The sequence below is a fragment of the Homarus americanus genome, unplaced genomic scaffold, assembly GCF_018991925.1.
Source record: "Homarus americanus isolate GMGI-L3 unplaced genomic scaffold, GMGI_Hamer_2.0 scaffold45562, whole genome shotgun sequence".
In the NCBI taxonomy this organism is placed as follows: Eukaryota; Metazoa; Arthropoda; class Malacostraca; order Decapoda; family Nephropidae; genus Homarus; species Homarus americanus.
The window spans coordinates 8,345,876-8,363,367 of NW_024744839.1; the positions used below are offsets into that span (position 1 = coordinate 8,345,876).

At 43.3% G+C, this 17,492-nt stretch overlaps 1 protein-coding gene across 1 annotated transcript in view; it reads right to left on the reverse strand.

The window, feature by feature from the left end:
• Nucleotides 1-5,025: 5,025 nt before the first annotated feature.
• Nucleotides 5,026-17,492, reverse strand: part of LOC121878156 — a 32,987-nt gene continuing 20,520 nt past the window's right edge. The window contains exon 3 of the mRNA XM_042384183.1: nucleotides 5,026-5,457. Within this exon, the coding sequence (XP_042240117.1) occupies nucleotides 5,252-5,457 (206 nt within the window). The 3' untranslated portion in view covers nucleotides 5,026-5,251. The remainder of the gene's footprint in view (nucleotides 5,458-17,492) is intronic.

Genomic DNA, 17,492 nt, shown 5'->3' on the forward strand with positions numbered 1-17,492 from the left:
TGCCAGGGTGCTGGTATCCACTTCGAAAACGTTGATAGATACGTTCCACCGTTGTGTCCGCCATGGGAGAACCCCAACTTCCATGTGGAAACATCGTGGCTTCCAGGAGGGAAGAATGACCTACATCCTGAGCTCCTGAAACAACTTTTCTATCAACTTCTAGAAGGATAGAGCGCCTATTCTCACGTGTACACCGACGGGTCCAAGACTGACGACATCGTTGGAGCCGGTATCTGGAGCAGAGACGGGGAGTGGTGCTCCCGCCTGCCGCGGCATACAACCATATTCACTGCAGAGATGTTTGCAATAAGTAGAGCCATTGACATTGCAATAACAAGCGATGTCAATGATGTTGCTATCATTTCAGATTCTATGTCAGCTCTTAAAACAATTCAAGGTGGTGACACTACCAGCAATGAGATACAGGGCAACATTATTAATAAACTACATGAGTGTGCCAAGAATATTGTGCTGATATGGGTGCCTGGGCATTGCAACATTCGGGGCAATGAACAGGCAGACAAACTAGCAAAAGCGACTGTGGGTCTCAGGGAGACAACCAATGTACCCTGGGAGCGTCAGTCGTGTCTCTCCTTGGGGAAGACATATACAACAGGGAAGTGGCAACTTGATTGGACGAGGTTAGATCTTCGCAACAACTGGAAGAATAACATAGGAAACTGGCTTTCAGCATACCGAAAGAATAGGAGGGAAGAAGTGGTTCTCGCCAGACTAAGGTTAAATTGTACCTATTTGACCCACTTAAAAGCTTATTTAGACAACTCCTTTCCACCTATCTGTGCCACGTGCAACAAAATTCTTTCCATTCGGCACATTCTAACGGAGTGCAGCCAGTACGAACCAGAGCGCCGGCAGCTGGTGATGCTAGCTGCCAAGAGAGGCTTCGTGCTGACTGTACCCAATATATTGCAAGATGATGTCACCATAAGTGACGCTGTAATAATCTTCCTCAAGGAGACCCGTCTTATCGGCATGTTGTGAAAGACACACGCATGAATTCTTTTTATAATATGTATGTAACCATGCCCTGAAGAAAATAAAAATGAAAAAAACAAAAATTAAAACATACAACATCAGAGACATATCACAAACCTTTCCATTACATACAACACGCACATATACCAAGTAAAACTGACACCTACCAACACATATTCAAACAAAAAGACACGGGCTACAAAAGACAATAAAAAAAAAATTCAAATCACAGAGAAACTAGTCACCTGACCGGCCATTTCATCTGGTCTGTCAGTAACTCACTGTCATATCACTCACTCATACCATAATTCATCCCAAATAAAACAACAACTAGAAAGAAGAAACCAAAATACCAAGAACAAGAAGAACACAAGAATAACAAGAAAAGAAGAAACAAGAACATCAGATTAGTTGTAGCAAGAAAGAAGACCAAGACTAGAAGAAGAAACCTCAAGAAGAAGAAAGAAGACATCAGCTCCGGCCGAAATAGCCCAAAGGCGAAGTGGCCAGCAATCCCTAATACAAGTACAAGATATTAAGGTTTGGATGGCTAGGAAAAAACTTAAGCCTAATGACGGCAAAACAGAGCTTATCATCCCAGGAAATAGGAAACGGCCCAGATGGTTTTGGCTCTTTAAACTTTAGGGAAGTGCAACTTATAGTCCTGTTGATTCTGTTCGTATTCTTGGAGTGTGCTTTGACTCACAATTAAATTTTAAAGAGCATATAAATTCAGTAGTTAAGAGTTGCAACTTTCATATTCGAATCTATATGCTGCTAAACAGTTTTTGGATAGACAGTGTCTTGTGACACTATTACATTCACTTATTTTGTCTCGGGTTGACTATTGTAACCCTTTATGGGTCTGCCTACCAAATTATCTAATGTAGAAAGTTTAAACAGTGTTGAACAGGGTTACGAGGCTTATTTCTGCTCTCCCACCGAGGACTCCCACTACGGTACCCCATTCTTGGTTGAATTATATTGGCTTCCAGTTAAAACTAAGAAAGAGTTCAAACTCTTTCAAATGACTTTTCAGACAGTAATATTTGGTGAGCCTAAGTATTTGGCCCACCTACTAATTCCACTGACTACACATTCTAAAATGATTTTGCGTAATACTGTAGTGATGATCCTTTACGCCTTGAAGAGCCTAGAGCAGTGCGGGAATGTTCTTTTGCTGCCCTATCCTTTTCCTATACAGCATCCAGATTGTACAGTCGGTTGCCTGCATCCATGAAGCAGCTGACTTCTGTGGAGGCCTTTAAGAAACAACTTGAAACCTTTCTTTTTTTGAAAGCTTATTATCCTGAACAGGGTACGGTGGTAGAGAATTACAGGCTTTAGGGAGTATTACAACTTAGGATACAGTATGTGAATGATAGAAGCCGAACTGTCACTTTTTGTGATCCTTTATTGTAAAGCAGTATATTTCTGTTTATTCTCAAGTCTTTGACTTTGTAACGTTTCGAACGCTAGTGAATTCTTTACAAGAACTGGTGCTTTGTGAAACAAAAGACCTGCTATTATTATTATTATTATTATTATTATTATTATTATTATTATTATTATTATTATTATTATTATTATTATTATTATTATTATTATTATTATTATTATTTTTATTATTTCACATACTTAGATGGTCCATCCCCATAACGCTCTTCGAAGTACTGTCTGAAGTACTGTTACCCCGTTTGGTCCCCGAGATATGCTAGAGACTGTCAATTGATTGAAAATGTCCAATTGAGGACTACCAGACTGGCGCCCGCTCTCCAGCTCCTCAGGTTCCCATAGAGATTAGAACACCTGCTGTTAATCATCAAGAGGTGACTTTGTGGAAGTCTATAATCACCTCAGAGGATAATATTAATTTGAGTGTTCATAACTGGAACTAGTTGATGCCTGCCCCACTAGAGGTCACAGCCTTTGGATAAAGAAACAAGTTCAGACAACTGTTAAGATAATCATTTTTGGAAGAGTTGTGAACTCTCGGAATAATCTGCCACGGAGTGTTGTGATGGCACCGAGTGTGAGCTCATCCAAGACCAGACTTGACCAACATTGGTGCAGATACAGATACATTCTGAAACCAGAATATGCCCTTGCCAACAGTGCATAACAAAGACATGACTTAAACAGTTAACAGGGCAATTATTGACAAAGAGGATAAAGTAAAGTATTGGGAATTTTAAGTTTGTAATGATGTAATTGATCAGTTGTATTCTATTGTATACAGGGCCGGATTATAACTGTGAGGGATGTTCATCTAACAAGATGGAAGGGCCTATATTATGTACAATACCATATATTCTATAATTATACTGTACAATAATTCTTAAAATTTTCAAGCACAGAAATGTACGATACTATAAATTTATTCTAATTTAGCAACAAGCAAATATCAAAGCTATGAAAAAATAGCAAAACTACAGGGTGTCCCAAAAAAATGTGCTCACTCTTTGACTGCCCATTACTCATATATTTTTTGTTTTGATTTAGGTGTTTATTGACATAGATACAAGTCTAATGAGTTAAATTAAAGAAAATAACATTATTTAGGGTTAGTCGCACCTGAAACAAAAACAAAAAATATATGAGTTATGGGCAGTCAAAGAGTGAGCACATTTTTTTGGGACACCCTGTATTATACTATTCAAACAGAATGGTTACTCCTTCTTAGCTTTAAATTGTGACACCATACAAAACATTCTCTGCATGCATATTTCCACACAAAGGTTGGTTGGTTTCTTCCTGGCCTTGGCTGTAGTAAGGCCGTGGATAATTTCATAAATACAGTATTACGCACGGGTCGCCTCTGGGCTGAATAAAATCGTTTGGCGTTAGCCAAATTAAATATTAAAAGTGGCGTCCCCGTAGTGATGGAATTAGGGGAGATACAGTGAAACCGCAATATGACAGACTTCTCTCTCCATATAATCGGTGAGATGGTAAGTTTCACATGTAAAGAACTCTCTATATAACGGACTTTCTTCTCTATATATAGTTAGTTAGCTGGAGGTTTTGTCTGATGGACCCTCGATATAACGCACTTTCCTCTCCATATAGTACGTTAAATAGAGGTTTCACTGTAATCTACTAATCCCTTGTGTATGGGGTCGCTTCTGATATGAGCTGAATAAAATCGTTTGGTTAGCCAAATAAAATATTAAACATTGCATCCTCGTACTGAAGGGGTTAAAGACCTGACAATTTCACTAAATGCTAAAGAGACAAAGCAATATAATTCTCCTGATTCATGGTGGATAGACATTTCTTATCTCTTTGAGAATGGAGAAAGGATGTTCTTCTCTACATTTAGTGACTATTAATGACAAATACAGAACAGCCATATTGCAATTTCTACACTTGGAAAACATTTCAGCGATTACCTGGTATTATACATACAAAGAGGCATACTGGGTACTCCCATCTTCTTTTCTGTATCAAGACTTGAAAATTCAACAAAACAAATAAATGGTTTATTACCATCTACTGGGAAATCATCTTGATAAGCATCTGATACCTTCACAGACTTGAGAGCTTGACATTATGAGTACAATTTGACGGGACACTAATGGTATTGTCAACATTGGTATAGGTCTTGATTCCATGTTCTAATGCATACTTCAGGTTGCCACTGAGTGTGAGGAATGTGCAACATTAATTCTGAAATCTTAGTCACTGAAAGTGTGTGAAGTTGTGTCATGATTGCCATCAAATGTCTCCTGTTTTGTTTTGTTTTTGCAACGTTTAGCTGATTTGTATTCCTGATTCATTGTCTTTTCAACCTCCTGAGCCTCACTCGTCTAAATTGTCACGCATTTGTTGAAGAACAGTTCCAAGACTCACCATTAAGTTAATTGCAGTTGGGAGTTAATTTGGACACTTGCAAACATACAGGCATCTGTTGAGTGGTTGATGTTTATCACTCTATCCTTCACACAAAATACCAGTCTCCATAGCATCACTAAATATTTGGGAAGCAAATTAATAGGAAATCACACATACATATTTATCGACAATAATACACAGTCAGATATAATGACAAAAATAATCTAAAACTTTATTTTCCTAATGGTTAATTCGGCCTTGGTACCTGTAAAGAGAGCAAAATACCTGTATCATTGATTATATAAATTGCATTATTACAATGTGAGTAGCCAGGTAATTGAAGTAATTTTGATATAATAATGAGATTGAAGTGAGGTGGGAATACCGTGAGTACTGTACGAGATTGGTTCACAACAGAAGCCTATGGGTTAGGTAGCACAGCCTCACATATGTAGCCCACAAAGTTATATTGTTTGTAGCAGTCTTCAATAACAATCTGCGAGGTAGCTTGTATCAACAGAGTACAGTCTATGTTGTCGTCAATAATGACGTTAGCATTAAGGACTGTGTCCCAACCTCGAAGGGAGTAGCCATCATCTTCCCAGCTTATACTCACATTGCCAGGAGCTGCAAATATACACATGTATTAATTATGCATGCCAAAAACAAGAGCAATAAAATTATAGTTTTGCATTCTTACTACAGGTACAATAAAGTGTGTGTAGTCCCCATCTATAACAACACCCAAGATCTGCATTATTCCTGTTGCTTCGCAGCATAGTCTTCTCCCAATTTCATTTGCCACTGTGCCTTCCACTCATTCACACACTATTTTTTTTCTGGATTTTCATTCACCTCACTTCTATGTATTCTTCACTTCATCCTTTCATTTGCATTGTCTTCCCCTCTCCATTCCACCATTTACCTCTGAATTATAGATTCTTTTTGCCTATCTTTCATTTTCTGATCTTTCAATGTCTGTAACATTTGGGCAGATCCTGATCCACTTTCTGCCCACATTCTATTTACACAGCATATTGCTTTCAAACGTGGCAATTCTGTTACTTCTAATTCACTAATTTCTCTGTTAGCCGGAATAACTGGTGCAGAGTGGTTCTGGGTTGGAGAGATTTCCGAGTATGAAGATGAGATTTCTCATCCCCGGAAAACATTGCACATCCCCCGGATTTCTCCGGGTACAGTACTGTGCTGTACTGGGGAAAGTTTTCCAAGAGTCTAAACTACTCATCTCGCAGGGTCAGACACATGGCTGCATTTATTTATGCAAACACCACTGTACATGTACAATATACTGAACTGTAAATAAACAAATATACTACTACTGTACTATATATGCAGTACTGTACTCACAAGTAGATGCTGTCGACTTGAGTTTGTGATGCAGGAAGGGCAAATAGTGATATGATGATACAGTTTGGCCTGCCTTTGTCCTGTAACATCTACTGTAGCAGGTATTATACAGTATAGTCTCGATTTACATGGTCAATTGAACCCGTGGAGGTCCACGTGAAACGAGGAACGCGTAAACGAAATAACAGAACATATGGGATTAATTGAAATAGAGACTGGGCCGACCCCCAGACTACATTTTTTCCGACACAATTCGTACGTTGTAGTAAAAATAACATCTTAATTTTATGATGGTATGGACACACACATAATATATAAGATAAAAATAAGAGAATAATATACAGTACTGTACAGGTACAGTATAAGAGAAATATCAAGGTTTTTAACACTTACGTTAGTAGAAGAGATGGCTGGGCACACGGGAATGGGGGCTGGTTCCAAGGCAGAGGGCAGATTATTGGCCCTCAGGTGAATCACTTGTATCACTATCCAGCACAGATGTTAGCAGGGCCTCCTTGACAAACCCCTCAAAATCCATTTTGTCACTATCACTGACTTGGGCTGGCTGTGGTTGTGGTGGGTTGCGGGCGAAGAAGTCGATTATGTTACGTTGACGGCTAGCATTGATGTGGTCGTGATACAGCTGGATATACGGCTCCATAGACTGCAACAGATGGTTATTGAAGACTTCGTATAGGTGATTCACTGGGTCTTTGGAAAAAATGAGCTTGAGTTTCTCGTCCAACTCGATGGCCTCCTTTACATCACCATGTGTTAACTTTTGTTCTTCTTGTTCTGCCGTACCACCTGCCTCCTCACTGACGTCATCATCTTCCAGCAACTAGTCCACAGTCACCTCAGGTTGCCTGATTACTTCCAGGATGTCGTCGTTGGTGGTCTCGGAGAAGCCTGCAGCTCTAACACTCTGTGCAGCCTCTCTTGCAATGTCCAATGCCACAACAACAGACTGAACCTCACCAGCCACCGCTTGACTCTGCCTCCCACCTGGGATACCCTGCAACACATGCCGCCACGCATGACGAATCGTTGCCACAGACAGCTGTCCCCATGCCTCCACCAAGAAATCAACAGCCTTCTTGACGTTGAACCCTTGTTCCGCAATTCATCCTTGGTGTTGGTGAAGTCGTTCGGGAGCCGAAACTTCTTTGCGGAGAAAGCAGCCTTGACGTTACATATCAACTCATCATCCATGTGCTGGATTAACGACGTAGTGTTGGGGGGAAGGAAGACCACTTTTACATTGGGGTGACGATCCAACAGTAGGGGCGAATGTCCTGATGCATTGTCAAGGAGCAACAAAATGTTGAATGGCACATTATTTTGCGGGCAAAATTTTTTTACGTCAAGAACGAAACAGTCGTCAAACCAGGAGAGGGACAGACCAGTGAACATCCACGCCTTCCTTGAGGTTAGCCAGTGGACATTTAACTTGCTCATGTCCATGTTTTTGTAGGCGTGCGGCTTGCTGGCTGTGTGGATCACAGACAACTTGAGCTTACAGGTGCCGGAGGCATTGGTGGTGAACAGGACGGTGATGCGCTCCTTCTGCAACTTCCGGCCCTTACACTTGCTGGCAGACTTGACGACGAATGTCTTGGAAGGTAATTTCTCCCAAAAGAACCCAGATTCATCCATGTTGAACACCTGGTCGTCGGTGTACTGTCCTTCCTCCATAATTTTTCGTAAGAATGGAGGAAAATCCATTTCCGCAGCACGGTCAGCACTCACACCTTCACCAACAATTTCAACGTTCGTGATCTTGTTACGACGTTTAAACCCTTGCAGCCACCCAGCAGAAGCAGTGAAGGGTTTGGGCTCTGCAATTCCCATCTTTCGCGCCACTGCCATGTACAGTTCTCTCACGTAGTCCTGCACTGCCCCAGTGTCGACCGCCACGTTCCTTCTCGCCTGATGAATCAAGTAGCTCACCAATAAATTCTGTCTTGAGCAGCACCTTATTCTGACAATACTTGACCAACGAGGCACCTGCAGACTTTGTGATGCTCATATGTTCTTTTATCTTGGCGGCATTCTTCTCGATGGTGCGGATCGTAGATTCGTTAATGCCATGCTGTCGCGCCAGATTCATCTGCCTTGTTCCTTTCTCTAACTCTTGAACGATTTTATATTTAACTTCATAGCTTAAGGCATGCCGCACTTTCTTGGGCTTGGGGTGGCTTGGTCCAGGTAACTCAAGGTTTTTCTGTGGTGGTGAGTGTATGTATATTATGTATGCTGTATTATATATTATGTATGTATATTATGTATGTGCTCCATTTATGTACTATTTATTCAGCCTAGCTAGCAGTGTGTGGCAATGTATTTAAGATGTCCCACATGCTTAATTAATGTGCCTGGCGACGTATGGAAGCTGCTAATGTATCACTTGCCATACGTCGTCTATAGAGCAGTTGACAAGCAGCCAGGTTGAGGAGCGGCACTACTCCCTTTGTGTACATATCTCTTATCCAGTAAATCGAACCTACAAAATCTATACAGGTGTTTGTGTTCGCTCCTGTATATTGAACTTATTACCCAGAACATTGAACATGGCGCAGTGCGTACTTTTACTGGATAATTATGAGTGACAGTGCAAAGTTTGTGGAAAGCCGGCTTATGGACCCCTTGCCCTGTGTCAACCGCCGCCCGCCACCCGTCCTCGAAGAATTTAGCAACTTTGAGCAGTGTCAGTGACAGTGATTTTCTGTGAAGTGTTTAGTGCATTGTGTGTTTCGTGCCATACATGTGTGACCTTGTTCTAAAGGATTCCCAAGGTGTAAGGCATGTTCAGGGGATTTGTGGGGAGTAGAGTTCAGTGCACCCTCCTCTGACCGCGTCCAGAGGGTAACTGGCGACTGACTGTGAGTCGCCGCCTCTCCCTCCTCTCCCTCCCAGCAAGACTGCTCCCACCCAGACGCGCGCACCCACACATACATGTACTAACACTCACTGACCGCGGCGGCTCCCTTATATATATTTTATATATATAATCTACTTATCTGTGTATTTAATTAAATTTTTTGTCTGAGATCTTGTTGATACGACGGGCTGACCGGTCAACACTGATTTAAGACAAAGTACACAGATGAAGTAGTTATGTCTCGTGCCTTGCGTAGCCGTGGACCCGATGCCCGGATGAGTCAGTCGGATGATAGCCCCGCAGAGATGGATGACCAGGCTGACCACGACGCTCCAGCTCCCACAGCATCGCGCAGCCCTTCACCTCCATATTCAGCGTTGTCTCCAGAGATAATTGCTTTAATGAAGTTTATGAGAGATGAAAGGCGCGAGGATGAAGCTAACAGACGTGCGGCAGACGAACGCAGAAGACAAGCAGAGGCAGAGAGAGACCACCAACGGAGATTGGAAGACAGTGCACGGTTTGAAGCTTTGATATCTCGCCTCACTGTTAACCAAGCCCCTGGCTCTAACACTGCCTCGGTACTGACTGGTTCAGATACCTCATCAATGCTCTCTTCACGCCCCCCAGCACCACCTAAAGCAGCAGCTCAAACACCGCCCATTTTGACGCCTGATGTGAATTTCCAGACTTTTCGTGAATGGCGGCGACGGTGGACTAATTATTCTACAATGGTGAATCTCCAGAGTTTGTCACAGCCTAAACAACTCATCCAGCTGCGTATGTGCCTGTCCTTGGAAGTTCAGCGTGTCTTAGAACATACGCTGCAGGTACCTCCGACCTCTTCGCTGTCTGTAGAGGAGGTACTGGACATTCTACAACGGCACATCAAAGGGCAGCAGAATGAAGCTCTGCGCAGGAGGGAATTGTTTAGCTGCAAACAGATGGAGGGTGAGACTTTTGACGCCTTTTATGTACGTCTTAAGAGAGCCTCGGAAGAAGTAGATATATGTCTAGGCCACCACCAGCAGTGCGAGGAGACCCAGTTGAAGCAGGTGATCCCCTTGTCCAACGCCTCACCTCCCTCGACTGCGATATGTCGCTCCTATGAGGCTGCCAGGTGTGCCACCTCTGCCATCCGTCCCCCTACAGCTGTACACAAGAAGGACAAGAAGTCTGCTCCTACGCCTTCGCCCACCACGTCCACGCCCGGTTCATTTTGTAACAACTGTGGTAAGCAGCACGGAACACAGGTGTGTCCAGCTGCTGAGTCTACATGCAACAGTTGTGACCGTAAGGGCCACTGGTCACTCACAGTACGGTGCCCAGCCAAGTACGTCCAGTGCGTGTGCGGTCGTCTGGGCCACTATGACAAGTGTTGCCCTTCCAACAAACCCAAGGGACAGCGTCGGCGGAAGCTTCAGCTCCCTTCCACCAGAGAGGGCCGCCCACAGTCTTCCAATCAGAAGCATGACGACCCTGGACAACGCTCGAGCCATATTAGGAGGGTGTACTCCTCGCATCCCAGGACCAAAGTTCCCCAGTACATCAGTGTCATCGTGACCTATGGCAGTGTGTCATCCCGTCTTCAGATGTTGCCTGACACCGGCGCTGATGCTACAGTCATCGGTCCCCAGCATTTGCAATGCTTGGGGCTCTCTCCAAGCGATCTAGGACCGCCTCCCAAGGACCTCTGCGTCACGGCAGATGGTTCACAGATGGCCCCAGCCCTAGGTTCACTCTATGCACATGTCACCTTTGGCAACAGGTCGTGTCAGGCCTGGATTGACGTGCATAATGGTGTCCCGACTCCTTTGCTGTCCTACAGACATTGCCAAGAGTTGGCCATCATCTCCCAGGACTTCCCAACACCGATTCTGGAGGTAAAATACGCCAACAGGGTGCACGAAGGGAGCAGCAACTACCCTGCTGCCGCCCTACCCCTACCTCTGGCCAGTGACACCTCTCCTTCGGTAGTTGTCCCTGCTGCATCACGTCCCCACGTCTTGGCTCGCCTTCACGACAGTCACCGTGGAGCTGAAGCCACCAAACGACGTGCACGACAGACTGTGTTCTGGCCCGGCATCAACTCCGACATCTCCAATGTTGTCCGTGCGTGTGAGCCCTGCCAAGTATTACAACCCAGCCAGCAGCAGGAACCCTTCATGAGTGACGACAACCCCACCCGCCCCTTTGAGTCTGTGTCAGCCGACTTTTTCTCTGTGTCAGGAAAGTCCTTCCTTGTTATCATCGACCGTCTCTCTGGTTGGCCGGTTGTCATCAAGTGCGGTAATGACACGACGTCTGCCGCCACCATCAGCAAGTTCCGCCACTACTTCCGTGACGTGGGCGTTCCTGTACGCCTGCGAACCGACGGAGGGCCTCAGTTCACAAGCCGGGACTTTGCTGTGTTCCTTGACCGATGGGGAGTCCGGCATGTGTTGTCATCGCCCCATTACCCGCAGTCCAACGGCCACGCTGAGGTTGCTGTCAAATCCCTGAAGCACCTCATCCTTAAGGTGGCCCCTTCTGGGAACATTGACTGCGAGGCCTTCGACCGGGGTCTTCTTGAACTCCGCAACACACCTAACTACACCGGACGCTCCCCTGCCCAGGTTTTGTATGGACGCCCCCTTCGTGTGTCCCTGCTCACCCTCAATCCTTCTCCAAGGAGTGGCAGGCCAAGACAGAGGATTGTGATCGCCGAGCCGCCGAAACGTGTTCAGGACGTCGTCGCCCGCTACAACGACCACGCCCGTTCTCTCCCCAGGTTGAGTGTCGGCACCCAAGTCCGTGTTCAGGACCCGACCTCCCTACGTTGGGACAAAGTAGGCGTAGTCATGGGTCTCGGTAGGTCACGGGACTACCAGGTGCGGTTACCCAGTGGTCGTGTGTGGTGGAGGAACCGCCGTTTTCTCCGCCCCGTAACAATGCCTTCTGCTGACCCCGCCACCAGTGTTGAGTCCCATACCCTTCCCAGTGATCTAGTCCCTCGACGCTCAGAACGGATCCAAAAGAAAAGGTCCGCTCAAGACTTTGCTATGAGCGTATAGGGGGGAGGGAGGTGTATGTATATTATGTATGCTGTATTATATATTATGTATGTATATTATGTATGTGCTCCATTTATGTACTATTTATTCAGCCTGGCTAGCAGTGTGTGGCAATGTATTTAAGATGTCCCACATGCTTAATTAATGTGCCTGGCGACGTATGGAAGCTGCTAATGTATCACTTGCCATACGTCGTCTATAGAGCAGTTGACAAGCAGCCAGGTTGAGGAGCGGCACTACTCCCTTTGTGTACATATCTCTTATCCAGTAAATCGAACCTACAAAATCTATACAGGTGTTTGTGTTCGCTCCTGTATATTGAACTTATTACCCAGAACATAACAGTGAGGGTCCAGCGGATGCCATTGTTGAACAGATTAGCGGGCACAAGAGAAAACTGTATACGCGGTGACTGAGGACAATGAGATTGGCGCACGTAAGGTCAGTGACTTATTCCCTCTGTTACATTAGACCAATCGCAGCTAGCGGCGCATGGAATGTGTGGGTGGTAAGGATGCGTGGCCCAATCACAGCCAGATACGTCATATGACATCAGCGATAACATAAGAGCGGCCTACTGCGCACCCTCCCCGCGCCGCTTGTTCTTATAATATCGGAGCGGGATAGGACTCGGAGCAACGGATTCAAGTTGGATAAGTTTAGGTTTAGGAGGAAGATAGGAAGAAACTGGTTCACAAATAGAGTGGTGGACGAGTGGAACAAGCTTAGCAACTTTGTAGTAAGTGCGGGAACTCTGGAAAGTTTCAAAAGGAGGCTAGATAGATTCATGGATGATAGAGAGTGGTAGTAACTCTCGACAGGAGCTGCCATGCACAGGCCAACCGGCCTATTACAGACTCCTTATTTTCTTATGTTCTTATATTCTAATGTACAATCAAGAATGTACCGCGTAAATAATAATTGGCGCGTATGGACAACGGTGGCATGAGGGCGACCACCGCGCAACCCGTCCGCGTCGCTTGCCGCGTAAATGATGGAATGTACCACGTAAATAAAAATTGCCTGTCTGGCAAGGTGCTGCGTAAATGACCAAACACGTAAATGAAATCCGCATAAATCGAGACTATACTGTGCATACACCTCTAGCCTACAGTTGGCATAAACTGTCACTCTGCTATGTATAGTACTGGTTAGATGGTACTTTAACATTTACTGAATGTACAGCACAGTATACATAACTGTAATTGCTTTTTTATGTCTTAACACTGCTCTAACGGTATTCTTGGCTGACTATACAGTATGCCGGTTCGGTAATCGTATGCTAAACCGGCAGTGAGTGAGCGTAATAGTTTGTACAATGGCAACACAATGAACTAAGAGTGTCACGATACAAGAGTTTGAAGAGATAGGCTGTGAGATACATCAGCCAAACATAGGCATCCCATGCAGTCACATGAACGGAGAGATTTCTCTGAATTTCTTCAAAATTTTCTTGAAATGTACATGATGCAATCCTCAGAAATTCGTTTGGATACCCGGAATGGAAATGTTTTCCCAGAATTTCTTGGAATGCCCAAATTTTTTTCCGGCTATTGGAGAGTTCCGGAGATTGAAGAATCCGCACATGGAGAGATTACTGTACACGCATCACTTCCAAATACCCTGTAATAATGATTAGTGTCACCTCAACAGTTCCCCTGTACATCTCTGTCCTTATCTCCTATGACACGATTTGCCTTCTCCAAATATTTCTCAGTCAACCATATACTTTCTTTCTATTTGTCACCCTAGTTAAATACATCACTCATTGTGTGGTTATGTTATGTTACGTTCTATGTGTATGTCTTGTACCGTTTGGGTATATAGAACATAAGAACATGAGAAAATATGGAGTCTGCAATAGGCCGGTTGGCCTGTGCATGGCAGCTCCTGTCGAGAGTTACTATCACTCTCTATCATCCATGAATCCATCCAGCCTCCTTTCCAGCGTTCCAGCACTTACTACAAAGTTGCTAAGCTTGTTCCACTCGTCCACCACCCTATTTGTAAACCAATTCCTTCCTATCTCCCTCCTAAACCTAAACTTATCCAACTTAATCCGTTGTTCCGAGTCCTATCCTGCTCGGATATTATAAGAACTTTATTAATTCCTTTCGCCCACTTAAATACTTCTATCATATCTCCCCACACTCTTCGTCTTTCTAAGGAATGCAAGTTAAGTTTCTTTAGCCTATCCTGATATGGAAGGTTTCTAAGTCCCGGAATCATTTTCGTCATTCTTCGCTGCACCGACTCTAGTGAATTGATATCCATTCTATAATAAGGGCAGCAGAACTGAACCGCATAACCGAGGTGCGGCCTGACTAGCGCAAGTTATAGTTGCAATAAGACCTCTGCACTCTTGTTACTTACACTTCTAGATATAAAACCCAATACTCTGTTTGCCTTATTTCGAACATTAAAGCACTGTTTTTTAGGCCGTAGGTCCGGGCTTACAAGTACCCATAGGTCTCTTTCACAAGTCGACTTCTCTAGGTTGATGTTGTTAAGGCTGTACACATTGACAGTATTTGTTCTTCCAATATTAAGTACGCTGCACTTGCTGGTGTTGAATTTCATTTGCCATTTTGCAGACCACCCCTGCAGTTTATTTAGATCTTCCTGTAATGCATTTGCATCCTGCCCTGAATTAATCTGCCGCCCTATTTTGGTGTCATCCGCAAACTTGCTTATGTCACTGCTGATCCCAGTATCTAGATCGTTTATGTAGATTATGAACAAGAGTGGGCCGAGTACTGACCCCTGGGGAACCCCACTGGTTACACGACCCCACTCAGATTTAACACCATCTACGCTGACCCTCTGCGTTCTATCGGTGAGCCATGATTTTATCCAATTTAAAACTTTCCCCTTGAGCCCATGAGCCTTAATTTTTCTCAGAAGCCTCTGATGCGGTACTCTGTCAAATGCTTTGCTAAAGTCTAAGTAAATAACATCGTAATTTTCGTCATTATCTACTACCTCGAAGACTTTCCTAAAACTCGTCAGCAGATTTGTTAGACAAGATTTTCCCTTTGTAAACCCATGTTGAGAGTCGTAGATTAATTTGCTTTTCTCTAAATGCAAACGGATGTTATCTGCTATAATTGATTCAAGAAATTTCCCACTACTGACTTCAAACTGATCGGCCGCTAATTTGACGCTGATGCTGTCTCCCTTTTTGAATATGGGTACTACATTTGCCTGTTTTCACAAGTCTGGCACAACTTCGGTGTCTAATGATTATGTAAATAAGTTTACGAGGGGTCCGCTAATCTGTTCCCTACACTCTTTCAAGACTCGAGGGAAAATTTCATCCGGCCCTGGGGATTTTGTCTTCTTTAGTTTATTTATCTTCTTAAGAACATCCTCTTTTCTGATAGTGATATTCTTTAATTTCTCTTCTTCCTTTCCCTTAAATATCAGTTCCACCTCTGGAATTTCATCGCGAATTTCTTCTGTGAAAACTGATATGATAGTTTCTGCTTTGCTGCTCTTCTGAGGGCAATGTTTTGCACTGCCTACAGTATAATTCACATTTATTTGTTTTTTGTTATTGTGTTCAGTGGAATCAGGGTGTATTCTAGGTGTGGTCTGACTAGGTAGAGGTACATTTGTGTACTGGTGTTTAGTTTACGAAATCTTCAGATTTTAATGAATTGTGTTATGGTTTTGATACCCTTTTCTAGAGTATGGTATTTGCTGGTTATTCGCAATAATGGGATAAGGGTTAGTTTTTGCTATTAGTATTATTTAGATTGTTTTATGTTTATTTTACTCTCCCATTTTCTTCCATAATTACTCTACTTGTTTTTATTGGCATTGTTTATTTTAATTATTCCGGGGCATATGATTACTTGAGTGACAGCATCAGCATATGATACTATTTTGAGTTTCTGGCTTTTGGCGTGTCTAGTGCATATAGTATAAAGTGTGGCCGAGATGTTGCTGCCTGAGGTACTCTACTATGAAGGTTAAAAAATTGTCTTGCTTTATTGTCTATGATTACTTAGGAAAGAAGAGAAACCTGTACTTTGTATCTGTAGACTTAGAGAAGGCATTTGACTTGTTACCACGTGAGGTAGTAAAGTGGGCAATGAGAAAGTAAGGAAGGGGTCGAGGTGTGTCTTACATAAGTGGTTCTGGTTTTATATTTGGTGGACTCAGGAATTTCTGTGAGAGAAAATGACGAGGAATTTAAGGTGACATTAGGGGCCCATCAAGGGTCTACTGTTCATCATGGTGTTTGAGGCATTGTCGCGAAATTTTTGGACTGGTCTGCCCTGGGCGTTCTTTATATTGACGATTTAGTGTTTAGTATTGAAGAGATAGTGGAAAATTAAAAAAAAATGGAAGGATAGAATGGAGTCAAAGGGTATAAGAGTGCTGTGGGTGAAGGACCTGTGGTGGAAAGTGGGAAATAGTCATATGCTGTCTGTAAGAAAGGTGTTGGCAACAACTCAATAATGTGCAGTGAATGTGTATGGTGGGTACATAAGAGGTGCAGTTGTGCAGATGGCAGAATGTGGTCTTAATATGGCTGAACTGCGTCGAGGAGATGTTGCTTTAATTGATGGCAAAACAACCTTCTTTCCGTGTGAAAGGAAGCATGTATGTAGCCGGCATGAGAAATGGGATGTTATATGGCAGTGAAACATGAAAAATTAAAGGAGATGACATATTGTAGGCTTCAGTGAGCTCAAATGACGGTGATAAGATGGATAAGTTATTTTGTATTACTGAAAGATAAAAAAAAAACTTGTTCAGAGCTAAGAGGGCGGCTGGGTAATAAGAGTATTGACGAGGTTTTGTGTAGAGGTACACTGAAATGGTTCAGGCATGTGGAGAGAATGTAGGAAACCAATTGGGTCAGGAGATGCTTGAGTTTCAATATGGAGGAGAGGAGAGCTAAGAGTAGGCCTAAAATAACATGGGATAGGCTGTAATAAACAATCTCAGAGGTAAAAACCTGACGAAAGATGTTGCAAGAGACCGTGCAGCATGGATAACTGTCATCAAGTAATCACTGCTTGTCCAACAAGCGTAGACAATGGCGATAAAATAGTAATGATTATATACACTGGACCAATGCAAATACTGTCTTATTATCATTTGTAATGAGAGAAACTTACATAGAAAGTAAAGACTTTATAGCAGAACGATTGTAAAGTGAGGAAAGTTTGTTAGCGTGGCCTATTAGTTAGTTAATTTGGTATTATATTCTTAGGGGAAAGCCTCTAAACAACATTTCCAAGTACAGCTATTTATTAGTAAACTGAAAGACATGGACACATTAAAAAATATATCGACGTTACTAGACAATGACTCCTGGACACAACATGAAATGGATACACTTC